This window comes from Nomia melanderi, chromosome 6, assembly GCF_051020985.1.
Source record: "Nomia melanderi isolate GNS246 chromosome 6, iyNomMela1, whole genome shotgun sequence".
NCBI classification, from domain to species: domain Eukaryota; kingdom Metazoa; phylum Arthropoda; class Insecta; order Hymenoptera; family Halictidae; genus Nomia; species Nomia melanderi.
The window spans coordinates 1,916,014-1,941,654 of record NC_135004.1 but is presented as its reverse complement, the minus strand read 5'-3'; the positions used below and the strand labels follow the sequence as shown (position 1 = coordinate 1,941,654).

Genomic DNA, 25,641 nt, shown 5'->3' with positions numbered 1-25,641 from the left:
GGGAATACTGGATAATAAGAGTCCTGGCTTTTTTTGTTTTCCCTGCAGATACGGGTTTTGTGTTACTGGCCGGCTCATCGAACAACTGTTGTATTCACACAATAATCCTTTCGGAAGTAAGGGATTTCGGTTGAAAAAATGAGGCTGTTTATATTATGAAAGTATGAACTTTGAAAAATGTATGATTATATGAATTTGTGTATGTAAGTCAAGAAAAGTATGCTTGCATTCTTACAGTAGAATTTGAAGTAGTTCGGTAGAGCCGTTTTGATGGAGGAGGCAGCTGAAATTTAAGCATGTTCTTTTAATACAGATTCTCCCAGAGATTGTAACACAACGAAGTGTATAATTGGTACTGAAATCTTATTATCATTACACGCTACATGTTATGATTAAAATAGAAACATCAATGATTATTACAAATTCAAATTCAAATGATTAAATATCACATGTTAAATATTATCGAAATAGTAATATAAAAGATGTTTTCTAAAACTAGTTCAACGATCATTTACACACAAATCAAGAAACAAAACTATTTTATTTCAATATTCCACGTATCGTTACGTTATACAAAATACAATATTAAGACGTTGACTGCAAGTCACTTTAGGATGTGTTCATAGTTATTGCCCTCCCTGCGTAGAAATAGGTTTTTCACAGAAGGCGATTTACTTTTTATAACAAATATGATTGAAAAGTGGTTATAAAATATTATTATGTGTATCATAGTGATTACTAAGTAACATTTAGGCCTTTCGAAACATCACTCTACACCACGCGCTGGCGCGAGATCAGCAGCGAACGTGTTAAATATTACACTTTACAATTTTCTATCGAATCAAGTGATGACGAATGTCACCTCTCGAACGCAGAGGGTTAAAAATCGTCCAGAGTGATCAGAAGTCCTGTGAGTCGACGTGGGCTACGGAATATGTTCATTCCTGTTTTCTTCGTTTTGCAAATATTAAAAAGATAACAGACTTTTCTCTGAGAAATTATTAATGAAATTAATTCAGCAATACGCAAACTGAATTATAAATCAATTAAAGTCTTGATAGGTGCACTCTTGGAGTTGCTATAAAGGAATTTCAGAATGTCAATTTAACTGCACGGTAGGTTTAGTGTTAAAAACGGAACAGGGTAGAATTGAATTTTGCGTTAACCGAAATACCTGGCTGAATTGAAACACGTTCGAAGGAGAATGAACGAACGCGGGCGTGGAAAGAAGACCGTGCGGTCAAAAGGGATCCTGATTGCGATGATGTAGCCAGTGCCAGGTAAATTACGGTTAAATACACTGGCCGCTGGATGAATTGCGGGTTAAATTCGCGACGGTGCGCTCTTATTCAATCCGTGAACGATGAAAAATGTCGATCGAATTACTTGCCGGCTCCGCTCCAGGAATACTATTCTGGCTTTCTCGCTGAAAATTTCGGCGTTTTCGGTGCAGCATAAATTGGTCCCGCTCGCTAATGAAGTAATGTTGGTTCACGCGTGATGTATTTATAACCAGAACACAGGGGAAATCTTCGAGAGCCTTCGGAAACTTGTAAATCAGGTTTTCGTTGTATATGCACTGATGCGTATAATACTTTTAGTGGGTTGTGTCACGACTATCCAAGCGGTTTCCCTCTTAACCCCTTATCCTACGATTTCTTTCTTAACTGCGCTGGTTGGAACAACTTTGTCAGTTGTTAGGATAAGTTTACTGAAAGACAAAGGGAAATTTCTAGTTCACTTCCGTCCATCTTTACTTCGGAACGTAAGTGCTGTTAGAATAGTAGTATTATTAATGATAGCAATAGAATTATAAAATAATAGTAACAGAATTTAATTTAAACGTAAAATAATTGAGATTTCATTCTTGTAACTTCTGTTTTATATATCGCTTGTTCCTTCATAGTAAAGATAAATAGAAACGGTTATAAATTATTTGGCATTCTTACATTATTGAACGGTTTTATTCGATACCAATCATCTGATATATTGCAGTTGTTTTCAGGTTATTCAGTTGCGTCAGTCATCGACTGCCATGGCAGACAGTAAATAACAATGTTAATCAGTTTTCTAAAAATGTAGCCTGAGATTTGTTCTCTTATAGGATAAGAATATCCACGGTTTTATTTTTTTATTGCTTGATAATTTAATTCATTCTCGAATCACTGTGGTCAATACGTTCTAGAGAATATGATCGAGCAAATGTTTGTGAATGTTTTTAAACGTTTGTGACCGTTCGAGACGGCTTGAAGATCGATTAATTTTTAAAATTTCTAATCGAGCGGATTGAACTCGGTGTTGCGCAAGAGTGTGTCGTTTAGATACACTTGTGAACTTTGTGAAACTTTTCGTTGGGAGAATTGATTTCCGCGAGAATGTCACGTCCAAGGATTTGCATTGGAGATTGCGGATTCCCGAAGACAAACGTTCGGTTTACGTAGCATAGATTCTCCCGCGGACGACACGCTTCAGTCTACGACGGCCAATTCATTGAGAACTTTCTCAATGTCAGGTTCGTGGACGAGTAAAGCCGAGGCACGTCGATGAATCTGCGTCACGGTTCGACTCACCTTCAATCAGCCCCGGCATTAATTAAAGGGTATTCCCATTTGAAAGCGCGTATCGTACTCAGACCTCAATATTTTCTTTCTTGACACTAGAGCTTAGTAGCGGTGGATTGAAATTACTCATTCCTGATTCTTTCTTTTACAGTTATCGAAAAGATAACGCGCGCTCCTTTGGGGAACTACTAAAGAAATTAAGTTAGCAATAGGCAAAACGAATTATAAGTCAGTCTAAATCTCAGTGGATGCACTGTTATAGCTTTTGTAACAAAAATTAAAGAAAACCAATACGATTGCTCAATAATTTTAATGTTAACGGACGAAGCAACGTATGGACTGGCTACTTCTATAACGTTATAAAATAGATATTTAAAGACATATCCCATCGAATTGGACGAAATGAAACTCTCCATGTTTGCCAGTGAATACTAAATCAACGACTTCGAATCATTTCATCTATAAAACGCTATTAACCTGATTCTCCACGATTTTCAGAATCGTGCCGAAGCAATCTACTTACCTATCCCTTTTTTACAAAGTCTCTCGAACAGGAAAGCAAAGAAAAGAGGAGAATAATCGAGGAATCCAGAAATCTCATAATCAAACTCGATAGTTATAATGTGATGCGAAGGACGCACGCAAGTAACGCTCGGCGATCGTTGCTTGTAATTAACATATTACAGGCCGGCCGGGTAATTAAGAGGCGGTGGGGGTAATGAGTGGGGGACAGGAAACAGTCGTTTTCAGAATCATCACACGTAGCGGCAATTTTAGTCATCCGCGCGTGCGCTCGGGTATGCGTGTACCGTTGTGGGAGAATCGACGCGGATGGAATACTTCTCGCGATTGGCCGCGTGCGCTCGGGAAAACTCGCGATTTCTTTCGGTCATTAGACATCTTTAATTAACTCTTAGACTACTAACGCGACAACACATCCAGCAACGTGATTAAGCGTTTCGATTGAGCAAACAAGCCGCTCGAACTGCACCTTTGTTCATTTTAATATTACTTCGGCAACTATTTTATCAAATAAATTAATCATTCGATTTAGAAGCGGAAGATATATTCTATCATTTAAAAATTTATACCCGGTTATTCATTTTAACTTAACACCTTACTACACGATTTTCTGCGCGACTATATCCGTCAGATTTATTTCACTGTCAGCAATTCACTGGAATGGAAAGAAACTTTCTAATAATAGTAGAATAATCTTTCATTTGGACCTACGTATAACGAAATGACATTAATTTTTACGAAACTGAGTTAAAAGTCCTCATCACGTGTTTTGCGCGTCATCATATAACAATGTATTAAAATGTTGTTGAAACAGAAGGGAAACAAAAAAGAGTTCGGTTCTTTAAAAGTTAATAAACCTGATTTTCCTCTTTCCCTTTTCTTATTGTAGAACAAAACGGCGGATCTAGTAAAGAGGGAGGTTTTCTAAGAAAGTTTCGAAGCATTTCTCGATGTCTGCAGAAATTGATCAAAAGTTCGTGAACGTCACTGCGTTCTTTCGATCGCGATGGTCCCCGACTCGGACGGAAACGGAAAATCCTTTCCCGAACAGAGCGGAACGGAAGCTCACGTGCCACGGCGTGTGATTGTATTCAAATATCCCGGCCGGCGGCGCGCGCTGCAAATCGCAGACGAATGTGCCACGTGCAGACGATTTGGGCACGACATTTCCTTTTGTCTTTCCCGCTGCGCGATTCTGGGAACCCTTCCTTCGGACCTCGTCGCGAGGAATCGATCCACGGACTGTACAGGGTATACTAGAAATACGGGAATTGTGTTATCAATAGAAACATTTCGATTGTAATTTGAAAGATTGAATGTTGATTATAACGAAATTTAGAAACGAGAATGACTAATTGTGAAGCATTTTACAATACTATGAATAGAATCAAAAATTCAATCAAATCAGAAAGATTGAACGTTAACCAAAATGCTTTAATCACTTTTGTTTTAATATTTTTCAATTATTTTACAGCACCAAAATACTTTCTTCGAATATACGGGTTACACTGTTACATCCATTGTAAGGTAAAGCACCAGTACTTGACCCGTTAAGAAAAATTGTCTGCGTGAATAATAGTAAACGCTTGCTCCTTTATTAAATACAGAGACTCTATGCATGAAAATGCTGTCTGAACTTCTTGTATTACGCAACAGAGCGAGCTTTTTGAAATAGTTGTATTATCCAAATTTTATAGGCGTATTTGAAGATTCAATACTTGCGTCAGAAGTTAGCCGTCCTTGAAAACGGAAAAACTAGTAATTGACCATATGTTAGTAGTTGATCACTTATAGTAAAATCAAAAACGCTATAGGTGATTACTTTAAAGCATTTATTTGTGACAGTTATGGCAGATTACAAGTAAAAGGAGAAATACAATTGAAAAGAAGTTAATTCCATATAAAATCTAATTCAGGAACAGAGTAAGTGTTTCGAGTTTTGCTTGATCTGGTAGGCTCATTAATATGAGAAACTACATTTTTAATATTTTCCCAGGAAAGTATTCACCTTTATATAAAAATACTATGTATTCATTTTCAGTCCTTTTAATAGGTAGACATTTATTGCTGTTCAATAATTCATTTTCTTCGCTAGACACTTCGTTATCTTCACTTTCTATGTAATTGAATATGTCTAAGTAAATGCACTTTAATATTTTGTTGATTTTAATAGTATTGCCTACGTATTTATTTAACTACGTAGTTAAATAGTTGTTTTAGTCAATAGTCAACCATGCGGTCGTCTACTAAAATGCATTACACTTCAAAATCGAGAGTTCTTTTCTTCACTTCTGACGTAATTATATGTAAAATGAATATACTGTAATTAGTTAATAAATGTGAATAATTTATGTCAGTAGCTGACCATACCTATCAACTTGTAGAAATAATAAGAATGGCAGCATTCAATAATTGACACTACTGTTAAGAATATTCTTTGAGGTTCAGATAACAAAACCATGACATTTATTAAATATAAAACTATAATAATTTAAGCAATGAAAGATTCAGTCATAATAAGTTAAAAACTTAGGAATTTTTCACCGTGAATTATACACCGTTTCTAACCGACAACGTTAAGGAAATTAGAATCGAAGGCATATAACCAACGTGAATGAAATAAATCGTTAGTTTTTATAATAAACAATTTAATTCAAGTGAAAGTGTTTCGAAGTTGGGTCTGTAGACGTTGCAGCATATCTATCGCGCCTTTATCGGAAGATTATTATTTTTAAAAACCTTATTTTTTTACGTTTTCCTGATAAAAGGTCAACTACTGATACCAGGTCAATTACTGGTGCCTTTACCTTACTGCATTACTTTTGGGAAGATGTTAGTGTTTTATCACTTGTCCCAGAACGGTCAAATCCTCATTGTCCGTTTACAATTTCACGGATAATGGAAAATTGATCTTTTAAGGATTTCGTCTATTTCAGCGTTATCATCCCCGTCGCTGGACGATACCAGTCTGTCGGTTGTTGTATTACACAACAGTTCCGGCGACCACGTTTTTTCTCTTTTTTACGTTGGATTATTTTATACACGTGTAACCCGACGTTTAAACGTCGAAACGACGGAATTGCCGACGGTCGACTAGGAAAGTTCGACGGGGAACTTACATCGGAACCAGCGTGTTATCAACAAACAATTTTTATTCGTTGAGAGACTAATTATAAAACGACTGGCGTGGGCTCCATCGATTCCTCTGTCTTTTTGGAACATTGGAAACATCCAAATGAATAACCATTTGATTCTAATATATTAACCATTTGCACTCGAAAGCTTTCCCGTTGCATATATTCATCGTTTTCCAATAAAGTACTAATGAAATTTTTGATAGTATTAAACACAATATACGAACGAAGGGATAGAACTATTTTATTTTAATATTTCGTATCCAATTGCGTTACATAAAATTTAATATGGAATATATAATTTTATCATATTTCTGTGTTAAACTAAACGGTGACTGTTAGTCGCCTCTCCAGTGTAAAGGGTTAACACTTTTATCGGTAATTCGATAAACTTTCAAAAATCAGTGAACAAGAATTTCTTAATCAACTTCGCAATACCGACAGCAATTACAAATTTTCAATCAAGTAGCTGTTTCGCGCAATGTAATGTAATAAATTCTTTCAAAAGAACAATCATTTTATCGTCAACCGTTCTCTTACACAGACGTTTTTACTGAAAAGCGAAATATTTGCACGCGATTCGACGGGAAACCAGAGTAAACCTAAGTAAACCTTTGTCCCGTGAACCCAGTGTTTTACAAATAATAACACGAACCCTCGTGCCAGCGTCCTCCTAAAGCACGTTAAGATTTAATGCAGACAACTCGGGTACTTGCCTTTTAAGTGCGTAGGAGCTGCAACCTACTTTCTCGTCTGTATACTTGAAACGCTGCTCGTTCGATACAGTTATTCCTGTCGAATTTCGGCTCACCGAAAAGAGCTCTTCTGCCGTCGCAACGTTTGCCAAACTTTTTTCATATTTTAGCGCTCGTGTTTGTTCTGTGATTTTCCCTGACCCGCCCTTACGCGGTCTACGAGTTAATGCTCGCGAAAATATCAGGAGGTCTTGCCATGTACATGTTCCTTCTGTTCTATGGGTCGAGTGTTCCATTATCCCTTAGAACCACGATTTATTTTATAATTTCTTTACTTTATAATACATAGTTTACACAATGTTACCCTACTTGTAGAATATTCTTAATCAAGCCTAATACACGCATCACGCTACACTTCACAAGTTTCATTCCGAAGCTACATCCTTGCTAAACAAATCCTTTTTCCAAAAGCATGAAGGAAGTTTCTTCCACGAAAAATTTGCCGATTTTCTCCTGTTGCTATTTAACGCAATCATTCTTTCATTCCTTTGTAATTCACAGAACACCGGCAAATCAGAACACTATTTACGCGATAGTCTTTATGTGCTCTTAATTTACTCGATCAGAATAGAGTATTTAACATCAAAATAAAATGCAGTTATGTTTCCTGAAATATCATTATAATTATTTCTTTCGTTCAGTTATGTGAAATAAATATGTATGTTCTAAAACATATACCAGCATTTCTTTCCAGTATTTTGTTGTCTCTGGTACCGACAGACTCTGTTCATCGAATTTTCATTCACTTAACTTCTTGCTTTAAAATAACGTGCCAGACTCGCGGTGAAGATTTTCAACATGATTCGACAAACATAAATATTATTCAGTTCATTCAGATTCAAAGTACTTTTAATTTTAATGTAAATTATACATTTATAAATCCCACATTTTAAGACGTGATTAAACGTACGTCTTAATAAATATATACATTACTCGGTTCATTCGAATTCAAAGCAAATATTATTCTTCTGCAATGAATTATTATACTTAAAAGGAAACATAAGCATAGAATATCCCTAGAATTTTTGGAACGGATTTTCGCGTGGATCGAGGCTCAGGTATATTTGTATTCGTTCCCAGTAGTCTCTTTGAACCGTGAAAGGGGCGAGGCATCAGCGTTCCCCTTAATTCCCCCGATTTTCACCGATGCTATTATGGTAACGCGTCGCCCGACGCTATCGCGATGAAGCAGAACCTGCTTTTCATTCATGAGGCGTGCCCGTTCTTTTATTAATACCTCGTTTAATTCCTGGCAGCAACGTCACCAGAAACGCGACGTGAATTATTCCGTGTTTACCTGTCGCGCCGTGTTTACGCTCGCCGTGGCCAATACGCGGCCGGTTTCGAGCCGCTGTCGAAGTGAACTATCCGGAACACTCGTTAATTAGACAGATTCCTCGTTAGATGATACTGCTGTATCTCGCAGGTGGCGGTCAAGATTTGTGGCGCGCTCGTTTCAGGCTCAGCTTGCCTGGAACGGAACTTCCCAGACGTTCGGTTCGATTTTATGTTCGAGTGTCAACGATGAATTAACACTAACCGTACCGGGAACCGGTGGAATGGTCGGATTTCAAATTCTGCGTTTCCTTTTGTTCATTTAACTTCGTATCAATTCCTGAATTGCACGATCGATCATTTTTCCAATTTTTATTTTTCCTTTTGCTTCTGCTTCGATTAAAAGAATTTACCACCTAACTTGTTTACCTTTATTTTGTAACGAATTATTTGACTGGCTACAATGGGAAACCCGCCGGTACGGTTAGTGTTAATCCATAGAAGTACATCGGGTTTTCGTTTGGGAACTATAGCGTTTTGAAATTCGAAATTGAAATGTACCACAGATTTCAATTCTTAGGGTAAAAGTTATTCTCTCTTTTTCTCTACTTCTTTTATAGCTCAGACGATGATACAGAATTCCACGTTGCATTCTACGCATACTTTCCACTGCGCATGTTTCACGTGTGTACGCGAACCATCTAGAAGACACGTTTCATCTGTATTATCAATCGACGATAGTGTGAACCGAGATGTTTAGTACCGAAAATTAGCTATCGCAAGTGAAAAGGACGTGTTATTTCAGGTCAAAGATCAAAATTCCAAAGTCACGAACTTACAAGCATCCTCTAAAAGGTCTATAAAGTGGAAAATACTAATTAAATCGTAGTTTGCAGTCCGAGAAATGGAATATCTCGTGACGCATTCGTTGTTCGCGCACTTTGCTCTAACATATTTATACGCGGTGCATTAAGGAAAATCGATCGACACGCAACGAACGGGACTGCGAAGACACACGCGAGCGTGTCGACGATTTTTCCAAGGGTTTTCACCGCGAAAAGGCCGACGGTTGAGCGAATTTCTGCAGTTCCTCGACGGGTCGTAGTGGTTCGACGGGTGGACGGCCCTCGAAAGACACGGGGGCATGTGTCGAGCACATTGGCGAGCGTTCGACCGCTGGTGCGTGCACGCGCTGTAAAAAAGACGCCGGCGAGGTTATTTCTTGCTTCGTCACTGCCCGAGTTACTAATACACATTTTGCATATTACCGTATGCAAATGGCGGTGGCGTTACGCCGATCCGACGCCGGCGGCCGCAAACGGTAACCTCTTCAAACTCGAGCCGGAACAGAAGCCTGTTGGAAATAAGCCTTGAATAGAAGCTCGGAAGTACCCGTCGCGTTCCGCGATCCCAAAAATATAGTCGAGTTCCTGCGTTCTTCTTTTTTTCTCTATGCTCTTTCCGGAGCAGCACGAGTTGGATCTTTTCGTCGGCAAATGAATCAGCGAAAGATTGATTTTATGCGAAGGAAAGCGAGAATACGGTAGAACCTGTAGTACAGAACTAACATTTTGCCTTATAATATCGTGTCGTGGTGAAGATTTCGACCCTTAGATTATATTTAGATTTTAGATTTTAGATTTTAGAAGAGTATAACCTCTTTCTTGTTATTGCTCCTGCCCTACGATTTATTTCTCAATTATGATCGATACAACTAAATACCTCGGCATTGGTAATTTATTGAAAGAAGAGGAAAATTATGAGTACATTCTATATTCACGTTTGCTCTGAAGTATAATTATTAGTATATAACAGAAAAATAATATTTAATTTGAATTCGAAAATGTTGGGCAATATTTATACGTATTAAATTTTCTTTAGAACCTTTACCACGAGTCTGACACGTTGTTATAAGGTAACGGGTTGACAGATAAATATTTCTCTACTTAACTCTCACTTTTGAATTCAAGTTAAATGTAGTATACAAGTAACTATAGTATATTAATAATACATTATTCTTGTGTTGTCATTTATTATATAACGCTGTATATTATTTATATATCAATTTCTGAACTTTCTGAATTTTCCTTTTATTCCCTGGTTGCTTTAGAAGCCGTTGTGCTGGATACGAAATGCTTCTCTTCACTTCGTATACTCTATTGGCAACTCTACGGTAACTCTACGGCAACTCTTCAAAATAAAATTCGAATCTATTTCTCATCTAACTTTACCTTCGTGACGACGCAATGAACGAATATTCCGATCGCATTGTTTGAATCACGCTTCCGTAGGTGAGAACGCGAACGTCTTTGACGCTTCGACAAATATCGTTGCAACGTAATGTAACGGAACGTTCGACGTTGAACGCATTTGCCGCGTCCCTTGTTAATTTACCTCGTAATCTTGTCTGCGGTCGTACGTCGTGCGCGTCGTAACATAATAGGAGAGCGCAGAGGTTTCTGCGCTCCTCTCCCTTTTCCTAATTGGAGCCTAAATGCATCGCTGTATTATCGATAATTAAGTTTCGTCTATAATTACAGTTGAATTTGCATGGGCTCGACGGGAAGAGCCGTCTCGTCGGCCTACCTGTCGACATATGCATCGCGCGAAGCGTGGGCAGCTTGCTCTTCCTCGTTCGGTTCTACCCTTGATCACTCGGTTCGCAAATAGAAATCTTCAGACTTGCCCCTTGTCTACTAGCAAATATGTGAGTACATCCTGTGATTGATTGATTGGTAAATTCGTTTAGATAGATGTAAGGACAAGGAAACTGCAGATAATCCCTTTAATTACTTGATTGATTTCTATCCTCTAAAAGAAACAATGCTTGTGGTGGAAAGACTCGAGAAGAGGTCTTCACTGTGCCGATTTCTAAGTGAAAGGATGGACTACGGTCTGTATTAATTAGAAGATATTAAATGACAATGTTAAGGATGATATTATCATTAGTTGATACTTCATTTCTCGGTTGTTCTGATAGTACGTAGCTATCTTATTCTAAGATTGAAGAAGCATTTCGATAATTTTAAAACTGTACTTCTGTGAGTCACCCAGATAGATGACTCAGAAGTAACAAACCTCAGATTCGAAGACGTTGCGCTGAGATACGGGTATTCAACATGTTTCAGGTTATCAGTGATCGACTGCCGTTTAGCGATTCATAAGATTAATTTAGTCATCTTATCATTGCAAAATGTTATTCGTACATCGAATAAATTGAGCATGTAATACTTATTTTTCTTCTTATTGATATCTTTTACGACTGTGCCTGATAGAACTACTTTATCATTAATATTTCAGTAGAAAAAGAGAAGAATTTGATATTTATTCTGTTTCCACGTTCAATCTGACGATTCAAGGTCCATAATAGACAAGAATTTCATTTATATGAAAAATAAATGAACAACATTTAGACTTGACTAATTCAATTAGAAATTTTCGTCACGAATCTGATAAGATATTCTAGGTCAAAGGGTTAAAGCAGGAGTCGCCAAAATGATCGATATAATATTATCGGAGATTAAAAAATTCATTAAAAAATAATTATTATAAAATCATTATTACATGATTTTCATTTTATTAAATGGCTAAACAAACTGGTTCAGTACTATCTGAACAAATGTAAACCAATTGAAATCTTTATAAATTTACGTTTATAGCTTTCATTAAGAAACTTCAAAAATACGGTTTAACCACTTGCACAGGCAACGAATTCAGAAGCTCGACAGAATCTCGCGCGAAGAATTTTGTCTTCGCTTATTATATGCAAATATATACACATATCTACACATATCTACACACATATGTTTATCAATAATTTTGTACAAAGTGGTAGATTTCAGAATAATCTGGAATATGTAATCCAATAAGACTATCGACGTGTACAATATGTCGTTAGTAATTCTCGAACGAAAACATCACGACGTGTGTAACGCGTCATTCTAGCGCAAGTGATTAAGTGCTTGGTAGTTTTAACGTAAGACGACGTGTATACTCGTCGAACACAGTTAACTGGTTAAAGGTTGAACCTCGTTGGAGGAAACAGGCCTGCTCCTGGATCAGCGATTTTTTCGAAGATGGCGCGAATTAGAGCTTTAGGCCTGCAGCCAGTCACACGGGATTCCCCGTGGGAGAGGGCCACGGGAGACGGCCGTGGAAGAAATTCGTAGCCGCGTTCCTGCTCGCCATGTGTCGCTTGAGCGCGGTTCACACGGTTATTACTTAATATCTGTTGAATTATGCTGTAAACAGGCAGTCTCTCTCCCACGGTTCGGTTCACGGATGACACCTCGCGTCGGCACGCGGGGCGTCGCGATTTCAGCGCGAGCACCGCGGATGGATGATCGTTCTAGGCTGCTCTGGTTCACGTGATGCCCCGTCGCCCGTGATAATCCACAAACTGTTTAGCGGCGACGATTGGACCGACTCCAAACCAGATAATTTACGGTGCGCGTGCTAGCCGGAATCGCTACAACCCGGGGGAAATGTTACACTCGGACGGACGCTGGTTTCGGGATTCTTTAACTTCTCCTCGTCGCGCAGGTTCGCGGAGTACGTCTTTTGTCTTGAATTTTTGAGTGTGAATAATTAAAAAGGTGGAACCAGTGGTGTTACGACGATTCGTGAATGATGAAGGTGAAGAAGTAAATGTAAGTTGTACTGTGTGATCGTCGTTCGCAGTTGAGAGGTGGTTATCGGCTATCAATTGATTTTATATAATAAGATTGTAAAGCTTTATATGTAACATTAAGCTTTGTCTAATGCATCGATAGGTGAAATGTTGAAATGAAATAGCTTTGTTGATTAATGTGTTTTTTGTTAGTTTCGAAGAGTGTCGTCTGTATCTTATTAGAAAATGTTGGATGTTTCTAGTGGAAAACTTTTCATTGTGAAAGGTAATGTAATCATATGATAGTATGAGAGCATAGTGTTTACGATATGATGTTATGATGCAACTATTCAAGTATTCAATTTTAATATTCTAGATTAAGAGTGCAATGAGTTTTTAGTTTTGTATTTCGCGCAATGGGTCGCACCTTCAGCTTCTCTAGTGTTAACCTATGTCGGCGTGTTGAGTGCAACCCCGTTGCATCTGAGCGCGCATCAACCAGAGAATCGCGTTAATTGCGGTCACCGAATGAGACGATTTAACCCGCGGTTCATACCGGTTTGTACTGGCTGACAGCTTATTAATTTGCCTTCGCGGACTAACTCGATTCGTTCATTTAAAGCGGCACGGGGCGACGGGGGAGCGAAAATCGCTGTGTCGCCTCGCGTTTCTACTGCGTTTCGTTACACCATGCACTCGACATATATACGGGGTGACACAGAAATAGGGGGTTGAAATTTATTACCGTATTTTATGGTATACTCTTCTTACAAATGAAAAGGCGATAAAAAGGGAACGATTAAGTTCGTAACAGAATTCTTAATCTTAATCTTGATCTTTCGTTAGATCAAAATTTTTAATAATTTGGATTAGTGGAATTTCTGTACCTAGATATCTATGTCTATAGAATGTTTATAATATCTGTATTTACAGAATATCGAGAATATCAGTATCACATTCAATTATGCCAATCACGATAACAACAGAGATAACGTAAATACAGGTGACCAATAAATTAGACTTCAATATCTAGGTTTAATATCAATACATAGAAGTTTGACCAACAACTGAAACTCGTGTATATTAAAATTCAAGTAAATCTATTTAACACTTTAACTGCAGCGTCACCCGAATTTAGGTGACACCATCTTTAATCGATACTTAAACATTCATATTCTTGGCTACGTATCGAACGAACTAAGTTTTATTGGATGCATGAGATATAAGAAAGATAGCAAAGCAATCGTTACGAAAAATCTTGACTCTTTAGTTTCTGCTTTATTAAGAAAACTGTTTCGATTGCGTGCAAGTTGTTATGACTGTTTACTTGGCAGTCAGAGCGTTAATATAGAGTTTAATGTACGTAAGTTCCAGTCATTGATCAAACTTCTCTGTATTGATATAAATTCTAGTAAATCCATTCAATATAGAGTCTGATGCAATTCATTTCAAATGCAATGTTAATATTACTTTAGGATTCTGATTTAATTTATTTGCGTGAGATATCTGTACGAATTTCGTAGTGATTCCATGGTAAATCGATCGGCCGACCGACGCGGCAACGTGATCGGGTGATAATTCAGGCGCATATTCCCTGCAAGAAAGATCGAACGGTGACAACCTGCTACGAGCGGTGAGCACGTGTCGCCCCCGGGAAATCGGTCCTGATTGTACGTTTCCACGTGCTCACGTCGACGACGTAGCTCGGACTTCTATTTACCGGTAGATATTTAGTATTCTGTTAGTCACCGACAAGTAATAACTCAAGATTTCTTAATGAATTGTTCAATAACAATATTACCTACGATCAAGGCGTACGAACAGTTTCTAACATTGTATTTACTAGACAATTAACCTTTCGCAAACGAGACTGTCTTAAACTTCTAACACTTCGTTTCATAAAATATTGAATTAACTTTTTGCGAACGAAGATTCTCTGAAATATACAAAACTTTCAGTAGATAAACCTAAATTATATATCGATTGCTTAAACAATAGAAGAATTCACGAATAATTAGATGATTCTCTTGCAGATTTCGATTTTATAGATCGGTCGAACTTCGAAGCCGCCATTGCGGCGGCGTTCAACCGCATACGGTTAATAAGCTGTTCAACGACTGTCGTGTATTAAGAAACTGCTTAATAATTTCTTTTAATAATGGTTCAAGATTGCAATTAGTATTAAGTATTGATTATAAATTCTTAACAAATTGCTTAATAACGGTAGATAACGTGTCGAAGAGCACAGTGCAACAATTTCTGTTGGAACCATTATATAAAGGAAAATGATTAAGCTTCCTTCCAACATAGCATCAATATCAAGAAATCTATTAATAGTCTCTTGGTAGGTACAATTTTAACAAACATCGAGTGTTCAGGCTATTTTCGTATGTTTTGGCAAGTCGAAAAATACACATACTGCAACAAATGTAACATGAAATTACCTGATCGAGTCATTTTGTTGCCGTTCGAACATTTATCTCGCCGAATATCGCCGCCTCGCGTTATTAGCATCGTAAATAAAGTTTACGAGCAATTATCGTTTAATTGAACGAATTACAGTGATTCGCTCGGGTGTCACCGGTGACCCTCGCCGCGCCACCGAATCGGTGACCCCCACGGTAGTCAACATGTTAAAGCCGCGTACGCACCGGTTCTCTGTGTACAGACTAAAAATATATCATTATGCCATACAATTCCCGCGACGCTAAAATTGGAAGGCTACGGGCAAAGCGCGTTCGTCGCCGCGAGTCGACGAGCTTTGCTCGGCCGCCCGGCGTTTTTCGAATTCCGTGAATTAATCACTCGACGGAGGATCGCGGGGAACTGCCGGCGCCTTCGTTCGCTGTTGCCTTCAGCTTCGCGCGCGACGAGCACCTTTCCTTGCGAAACTTTGATTTTCATATTTGTCGCAACACTCTTCTCCGAATATTTTTGTAACCTCCTATAATAACGAGTCAGACTCGCGATGAATACTTTCAAGCGAATTCGACGAATATAAGCGTCGTTATTTATTTATTTCTTATACAAATAAAATATTGTTCGTCCGTTATCAAACTTGAACGTTTAGAGTGAACGTGGACACAGAATAAGCAACAAATTTTTGTCCTTTTCTACTAAATCACTGACGATAATGTAATTCTGCCGAGCACAATTGTGAAATAAAAAGTAAGATAAAGGGTTAAGTAATTGGCAAGTTACTTGATTTTGTAAACTGTTTAGAGGATCTACTGAGAAAGCATTGCTGACGAATGTATAGATTCACGCTTAAGGTGTCTGTTTTATTGCAAAAAGAGATAAAGGGAAATTCATTAAAGTTTCGGGATAAATTCGATGCCTGTTTAACTAACGAAATAATTCATTTATCGTTGGTTGAGGAGGAAATTGTACATGTTTTAATATTCGAAATATTCGTTGATACTTTAGGTCACTTCCATTTTCGAAGCAAAAATCAAAAAAGCTGTTTCAATTCGGAAGGGATTTTCACTTGATTGAATGAAAATTTATTGGATCCGTTTTTACAGTTAAATTATTGAGGAAAACCGTTCGAATACAGTTTTCTGGTTCTGTCTGCCACAATTCGTCGCCTGCGTGGAAACTCGTCGAATTGGCGCTGGGACGTTGCAGCCCGGTGCCAAATCACGTCGATCGAGTTTATGCACGCTTTATTTACACAAAGATGCAGCGTCGTCCCACGAGATTTCCGCTTCGCTCGTAACGCGAGGCTTGAATACAAATTGGAATTTCGCGCGGAGTCGGATCTCGCGGATGCGCCGGTCGTGTCTTATTGTCCGATCGTTACCTTCGAGTTTCCCCCGCATTTCACTGAAGTTCCTCGCGTCCACGAGTATGTAAATACATACATACACTACAAATGATATTCGAGAAAATGTGAACATTGAATTGAACGTCCTTCGTCACTGGTTCGTCAACTACCAAAGAACAAGATAAATCATCGCACACAACAAATGTGGATTGGGAGGAATGTACGGAAATATAGAAAACTCTAATAAATAACTACGTTTATTAATAATAAAACAAGTAATGTTTAAATATAAGGAACCATATAAGAGCGATACACACCTAAAACAATAACTTACTGTCGCGAAGACCAACCCACGACTCTCTGGGCACAGACACTTTTCCAGACATTCGTACTGAAAAATCATTTTCTCCATTATAATCATTCTGCTCACTCGCACTGTCCACAAACACTCAAACACACCCTTTCACAGCCACTTTCCCTCGACCGTTAGGCTTACCTTTCTTATTGCCTTCGTTCAAACTGATTCTCGCATTCGCGCATTTCAAAAATATCCAAAGCTACGCTAAAAATGTAAGAAGAGGAAATGTAGTACGAATTTGATGATCTCGAAACATAACGAACGCATTCCTTCGCACTCCAGGAAACAAGGCTTAAAGTTATTAGTCAACTCCAAGCTATTTTTCTACATTGAAATCTCGCGATTTGAACCGTATTCTGAATCATAGATTCAGATTACCACTGTCAAAATACAATCAAATAGAGATTATTTCAATTGCCGACAGTCGCAGTCGCAAGTCTATTCAATAACACGAGATATATAGCCACGGCTCGAAGCAAACGGATCATCGAGCGACAAAAGAAAGAGAAACCACGATTGGGAACCACTGCGGCATCAGCGTGCAACGAACCACCGCCCGGAGCCTTGACTCCCGATCGATCGATCCGTGAAACTTTCCCGAGCCGGCCGTCCCGTCAAAAAAATACCGGTATTCCGGCCATCGAGATGGAAACCATCCTCGACGAAATCCCCGGCGAAGGCGACGCGACGCGTCGTTCGTCGTTTACAAATAGGATCGCGCGGAGAATGCGGTTTTCCTTGAACCTTGCGCCCGGCGAGTACCACGAGCGCGCTCGTGCGTTATAATTAATAAACACTGACGCGTGTGCCGCGATCGTTCGTGAACGAGGGCACGCGAAACAATTCTCGGCGGTTCGTGAACAACATCCTCGGCGATTTTCATTGATAACGGGTCGCGAGCCACCCGCCCCCGCATCTCCGCCTCTTCATCTCGCGCAAGGACGCGGCGCAGGCCGATGACTCGTGGTTATTCAATCGAGCTGCGCGGTGGTTCCCCGCGAACAGCTACGCCGCTTTTAGGATCATTCGCTCATTCCTTTTTCTTTGAATTCACTCGACATATCAAGTCTAAATTAGCGCGTTCGACGTTGATGAGTTTTGCAAGTTACTGCGGGGTTGGGTCTTGGAGACCACGAATCGCTTGTGGGACCTATGGTATTTTCCGTGTACCAACGGTTTGCTTTGAGGACTGCAGTATTGTTTATGGGCCAATGATATTGCTTCGAAGAGCATAAATTGTTAGTAGATCTATATAGTACTGCTTCAGGAAGTATACTACCCCGGGGTATTAAAGCCCCGCTTCAAAAACTGCAGTATCAGTTTCCGATCTACAGTATAATTTTGTAAACAGTATCTTCTATCAACCAATAGAATCGTCTAGAGAGCTACAGCATCATCTTTGAAATAAGAGAATCGCCTTAAGAACTAAAGAATCGCTTCTAGACCTAGATCATTATCCTATAGGCGACAGTATCGTCCGTGAACCGATAGAATCTTTGAAAACCACGGTATTGTTTCTGGGCAAATAGTATTGCCTTGGTAGCTACAGTATCATCTTCGGAATTGTATCGCTTTGGAAACTACAATATTGCTTTAGGAATTTTACTATCACTTTGGAAGCTGCAGTGTCCACTTAGTAACCACAGTTGCGAACTACAAGAAAAAATCGAGATCCGTTCAGTTTTCAAACTCCAGTTCTCATACATCCGGAACGTATTAAGTGAATCGTGCAGTAGGGGTTGGGCAGAGTCTGGCCGGGCCAAAGTTGAATCCGCGGTCCGGGAATAAATCAGCTGAACGGGCGGCTATTAGAAGCGACGCCCGCGGCGGTTCCGCGTACACGTTCACGGCCGCTTCGTTTTTATCTCAATGCACTATAAATCCTGTCTGTCGCATCTCTGTCTCTCTCTCTTTCGCTTCCGTTCGCCGTCCCCTCCTCTGTCTCTCTCTTTGTTTCTCTCCGGGTGGTCGAAGACGCCTTGACATCGACGACGCTCCTCCAGTCCGCGTTCCCGAGGCGAAACGTCGAAGGATACTTTAATTATAGTATCGTCATCGATTGTGCGCCGCGTCGCGTCGCGTCGTCTCGCATTCGAAGTCGCGCGCTCGACGCGACCGAAAATTCACGCAGAACGTTTACGTGAGAACGGATCGCTGGCTGTCCGAACATTATCTAAGGCATGAGGCGGCGATAACGAGAACGTCGATTACCGGCGTACCCGAGTGTGACATTAATCGTGATTACGTCGCGAGCTAGCACGAATTTCACTCGCGCGATGACGGCTGTCCTTCCTTGTTGACTTGTCCAGCTGATTTTCGAATGGTTCTGCATTCTGTGTTTTCCATTGTTTCTTTTCAGTTGTTTTTTGTTTATTGCGATGTTACGGAATATTAGATGGATAAAGGATGGTGTATTTTATGTTTCGAGTAATGCTCGGGAAAATGTGTGTATCTCGGATAAATAAAGCTCGCAGTAAACGTTGATTAAATGCGTGTATGCTGTTTACTCTGGGAGAATGGAAACAAAACCAGTTGCTATTCAGCGTCGATCTTCGCCGGACTCTGCCGTTAAAAACTGGAGATTGCATAATACAAATTACGAAGATCTTATTTATCCGCTTAATGATCAGTCCCGCCACTTCCTGGAGGATTCTCTGTAGTCAAACAAGAAATGGATATTCTCCACTTGTTTACCTAGGATTATGAAATATCCTGTACACCCGAGACACGGTCACGCAATGTCCAGCGGCAAATTATACCTTTGGATTCGCTCTTACGTTTTCACGAACGCGGATTCACTGTTATGTCATAGTTGATGTTTCTTTGATAAACTCCCATTCGGTTCGATTTCCAAACGTTCACGAATCCTACAGGACATTCTAACGAAGCGTATATTTAAAAATCCACAGCTTCGCTAAACACACTCACGAACAATGCAAACCTACAAAACAGTAGAATAAGAAAATAAGAATCTTCTCAAATACTAAAGGATACTCTAAAAACCGTATATCTGAGAGTCCACAGACCCATGCTTCAATAACCTTGTCCTCGATAATAAATCTTCGAAATTTCCAAAACAAGGAACAAACAAGATCGAAATAACTAAAACCTTGAAACACGCAAACTTCGTTATCCCATACACGAAATCACAAACAATCTCGCGCTACCCGCGAGTGCCAAGTTCACGATCCCTTGAAACTGTCTTATCATACCCCCAAACTTCAATCAAACCTAGGATCGGGGATTCCCGCAACGCGTACAAGTCGTTCCTCTCCCGACGCTGAAGCATTCGCATCGGACCCTATCCTTGGCACCGTCGAAGGATTTTCATCGGAAAAAATACTCCCCCGATCGAGTGGGCTGCATTAAAGTCTCCTCCTGCGGCCTCGGCCCGGAAGCGTCGCCGGTTGCCTGCTTTGGCCGCTCGTAAAACGCATGAGACGTTTTATGGAGGCGAGATTCGTGGAACGAGGAAATTCCAGAACGCTCGAACGGTGCGGCGCTGGCTGGGCTGTAGTGGCGAGGGCGGAGCAGAATGAAGATAGAAGTGAATTATTTCTCTTCGATCCTGCGAGCCAGCTCTCGAGCGTCTGGGAAAAGGAATGTAATTTACTTCGATTTCATTTCGCCCGCGGCCTGATTTTTTCCCTGCGTCTCCTGAATACATCTTGATTATCCCGCGCGGATTACCGACTTTGTTTGCCGGTAAGCCCGCTTTCAAACGCGTCTCCTTTGTACACCGTGCCCCCTCTACTATCGATCACCGCACCCGCCTGTCCGCTCGCTCGCCTTCGGGGTAAGTGGATTTATTTCGTTGTCGATAACCTTTGTTCGGTCGCCCCCATGAAACAATCGGAATCTCTTGTGTCGAGCGAATTCTTGCTGGAATTGTTCCCTTTTTGTTCCTATGTATTCGCAATGTTTGTGTTCGATTAATATGTTCAGCAATGCTCGATTGTTGCAGCACGAGGAACTGTCCTTGTAGATCCTTACTGGAATTGTTCCTTCCTTTTCTGTGGGTATAGCGTCTGTATATTCGCAATGTTTATGTTCGATTATTATGTTCAATATTATTCGATAGTTGCAACATGTGGGAGTCTTTGTATAAATCCTTGCGGAATTGTTTTCTTTCTTCTGTGGACATAGCGTTTGTATACTCGCAATATTTATGTTCGATCATTACGACCAATAATATTCGGTTGTTGCAACACGAGGAATTTTTTGTATAAATCCTCACCCTCGCTTACACAGAATTTCGAGGGATTTCAAAATAAAAGCGTCTTCGAAATCCTAATATTTTCAGTGTTTTGTGTTTGAAACACTGTTTATCGTAGAGGTATAGAATTTATTAGTCACTGCTGTGGACGCAATGAATCTGATTAATTTCTTTTGCGAATAAGATACAGGATAATGGAAACAGAAATATAATCTACAATACAGATCAGATAGATAATATAGGTTAAATAGAACTAGAAATTTATTAATCTCAATCATCTATTAACATCGAAATCTAGCTTATAGAAATATATAATTTACGAAAGAACAAATGAGGAGTCTTATTTCGATTCAGTTGAGCCTGCGATCCGATTCATCTCGGTCTACTATATTCGGGAGGAGCGTTTCGAGCGCAAAGGGTTAAAAGCCGTTCAGAACGGCACGGTCAGAGACCACGGTGAGCAAGTGCCAGGAATCAATTGGTCGTGGTTGTTGATTGCAGACGGTGCTGAGCAACTTGGAGGACATGCAATACAATTCCATGGTATACCGCAACAACGACAGGAGCAGGAACATAGGGGTTGGACCGATGCGTGCGCGCCCGATGGAGAAGAGGCATGACACCTCGCCGTATCTCTCACCCCCATCACCAGACAACTGGAGGAGAGCCAATTCGGACTCGGCACTGCACCAGAGCGCCAACGAAGCCTGCCAGTCGGCCACCACCATTCCTCATCGACGAGGTAACGCCATGCAACTTTTTAAGGCATATTTGATATACTTACCATATTTTGGCCATAACATGAAAATTCAGTCAAAATTAACGCTAGATTTATGAATAATTGATTTAATATAAATGTTCCATAAACATTTGTCAATTAAACAATTATTCCGATTGGTCGCTGCAGTAGTTATAAGTACTGATTGTATTAGTACTTATCGTAAGGCTGCGTTCTGGAAGCTCTAATTTTTGAAGATCTATCAGCCTGACCACATACTTTTCTATAAACCATCAAATAAAGTGTATGATAAATGTTCGTAAGTCCAGTGTTAAACAATATTTACTGAAGATATTTGTTTAATTACGCGAGATGCGCATTTAATGTCAGTATCAATGTAACTGTCGCGAATGATAATTTCAATTTTTCTCTTGATTGATCACGCGAGATACGTATCTTGTAATATCTTTCTATCTTCTGATATTGTAATACCCAGATTATAATATTTTCAGTTGATCCGGAGATTTCTATTTTGGTAATATTCAATATTCTGAAATATTCGGTGCTTTCTTTAATATTCCACGGTTGCCTCAGCCATGCTGCGATTAAAATAGACTGAGCTTGTTTCGTATATTCGTTCGTTTGATCGTTTAACCCTTCGTGGGAAGTACGCGTTCCGACAATCACCGACGCCTGCCTCGAAATAAGTCACGTCTATGGAAATAAGGACGTAAATCATCTCCGCTAATTAAGCCTAAGTGGATCTACCCACTGCTCGGCGACTCTTCGTTTGAAATCCTTCAAACCTTCTCGGAGTTTTGTTATTCGGCTCATCTCGATCGAACGTGATTTGTTCCTGTTTACAGCCGCGTTCTGCATATCGGGACTGATTTGTCACGGTAATCCATCTGCTGGTTCATATTTTGTATACGAACTTAAAGATGTCGTGTTCGGATAGAATAAGACAAGAACAAAAGAATAAGAGACTTCCATTGTTTCCTGGGTACTTCGATCTATCATTTTTCTCCAGTCATACTCAATAGCTTTTAATTTTTTAATTTTTCTCAAAGGAAACGACCGTGACTCAATATGAAATTATTCAACGACACAAACTTATCTAATTAGAGACTGTTCGAATGGGTATTTACAAAAGTTTGCGTATTACTAAATCGAATCTAGAATTCTAAGGTCTAAAATCTAACAAAAATTCGTTAGCACACATTTTTATCGATAAGATTTCATTGAAATGATTTAGAAACAAATATTTTCACTAATTTTCAATTATTAGTGTCATTCATGATTCAATTATGAATGAATACAGAAGTAGATTGGACTTATTCAAACAACACAGTTATTCGATTCGCCTCGCCTTCCAGCACGGTCGAATGTACGGAAACCTATTGTATTTGTTTTCCAAAAAGCAGGTTCCTCTGCAGGTTGACAATGTATTCTAACGAACGGCGGTTGGTTAAAAATGCGGATCGCGAGTGGCAATCAGACGTCCGCTTGTTAATTCCGCACCGATGGGATTGCGTCGTGAAATGTTTTCACCCGTGTCGTCTGCACGCGACAAACGGCCAATCTGTCGGACATTCGATACGCTGCCCGCAACGATTTCAAATTTCTCGCTTGCGATCGCCATTCTTCTTCCGGCTCGAAGGACGGTGTAAATAATCAGTGAACCGTGGATGTTTATGCGAATGTTAATCCTATATAGCATTCCATTCCCAATCGGAAACTTAATTTCCGATTTTGATTTTGATTAATTTTTATTCCTGTTTGTTTTGTACTTGTATATGTATGATGTTCCCATATGGGGACAGTCATAAAATGTAGTAAATAACATTGTTTATTAATATTTTATTTATTTCATTATCACATCAATATTTAAATAGAATGACAGTCATATATTTTGTTTAACTCATAAAAATTCATGCAATAGAAGGTTAAGTTTTATCGCCTAATTTATAGAAGTCTAAAACAGAAATATCGATTCATATTATCGCTAGTTCTGTTGAATACTAAATGAAATATCGAGTCAGCAAAAATTTTCCCGGTACATTGATATTAGAAACTAAAAGGTTTCGCCTTTTAACTATTTACTCAATCAATACTAATTTCCTTAATCATTAATGACGCGAAATCCAAGCGAAAGGACTAGTGAAAGTCGCTGTTAATTTTCTGTACGCGATAAACGGGATTGCTTTCTTGCAAGTAGAACAAAAACTTTGTTAGATCTTGTTATATATTGCGCTATGTCTAATGATTACATGTTACTACTTAAACTGTCGTAAATAGCTCGAAATGTATAATAATCCATGATCCGCGAATTACTTAAAGTCATTGCTATATACAGATGAAATCTGGAGAAAAAATATTGTTCAAAAGTTTCGCGAATACTTAATACCACAGAATAAAAGTAGAAATTCGTGTGACTGTACAGAATCAACGTTACATTCAATTTTTCGACTGGGAAACATCAAAGAATCAGATAACACTGTGGAACAAATTTGAACTTTCTTTGCTTTTTACAATAACCACTAAGTGATTCTTATACAGTTCTTCACCCTAAATACGAATCCGAAAACCAAAACACACAGCTATAAAAATTTTGGATTTTGTGATAATTGTTTGATAAATTTTCATAATAGTTATGAGAAAGCTTTTCACGATCGTTCTGTTTTAAATAATTTAATGTTTTGATATAATAACTTAATATAATACAATATAAAGGAAAAACATCATTGTAATCGGTTTTTTACATGGTACATCTAATGGTATTCTGAATTCAAATAGAGTATTAAATTTGACGTAAAAAGCTATTACACAAAGTAAGATCTACAATGGATGTTTACTGAAGTATTTTTAAGTTAACACTAAAATTACTGTGCATACCCGAATATTTATTACAGTTCCAGTAAACTTAACTAATTTTCAAAAACATTTCAGATATCTATTACCTTCAAGATATTAATAATCGAAAGATAATACAATTTATACCGGTTATCTTGATTGATTTGATAGTTTTAGTGTTAATCATCGTAATAATATTACTCGTGTATGTGTATTCACATATTAAACAGCAAATTATTTAAAACGGAACGATCGTGAAAAGATTTGTCGTAACTATTATGAAAATTTATAAAACAATTAAACATTATATATACGTATAAAAAGTGACCGGGGTCCAGGTCTATACAGCGCGTAGTCACGGCCCTGCATAGCTGTGGCCGGCGAGCGATGGCCCTGTAGCGCGAAAGTTCGGTGCACGCGCTCTTCGCAGACATTTTCTTACCCTGTCCCAAAGAAAAACCGATCTCACGCTTCCCGCGGCGGGTTCCTCTTCAGAAATGTCTGCAGAGTCCAATGGCGCATAGCAAATTCGTGCTAGTCAACCCACTTTTCGTAGAAATGTAACAGAAGTGCATACAAAGTACACGAATCTACCCTTTTTTAAACTTTGATCATCATTTACAAACATTTAATGATACGCCAAATTCAAAATTTTTATAGCTACGTGTTCAGGCAAGCCCCCTTTCTTTTCTGCGATAAATTATGACTGCCTATCGTTTTTAGTTTTTATGTAACACTTGGTTTTCTGAAAAATTCGATCGTTTTTACAAAAATCCAGTTTTTTCTAAAACTGTACGTGACCCAGCAATTTGGTTTTAGGATTCGTAATTAGGGTAAGGAATTCTTAAAGGACCACCTACTGGCTATTAGAAAA

The 25,641-nt window shown here is 39.0% G+C and overlaps 1 protein-coding gene across 6 annotated transcripts in view; it reads left to right on the top strand.

Annotated features, from left to right (window-relative positions):
- Nucleotides 1-25,641, top strand: part of Crtc (CREB-regulated transcription coactivator) — a 102,071-nt gene that overhangs the window by 50,958 nt on the left and 25,472 nt on the right. For all 6 annotated transcript variants that reach the window (XM_076368360.1, XM_076368357.1, XM_076368359.1 and 3 more), the window contains one exon: nt 21,698-21,938. In XM_076368360.1, coding sequence (XP_076224475.1) covers nt 21,698-21,938 — 241 coding nt within the window. The remainder of the gene's footprint in view (nt 1-21,697; nt 21,939-25,641) is intronic.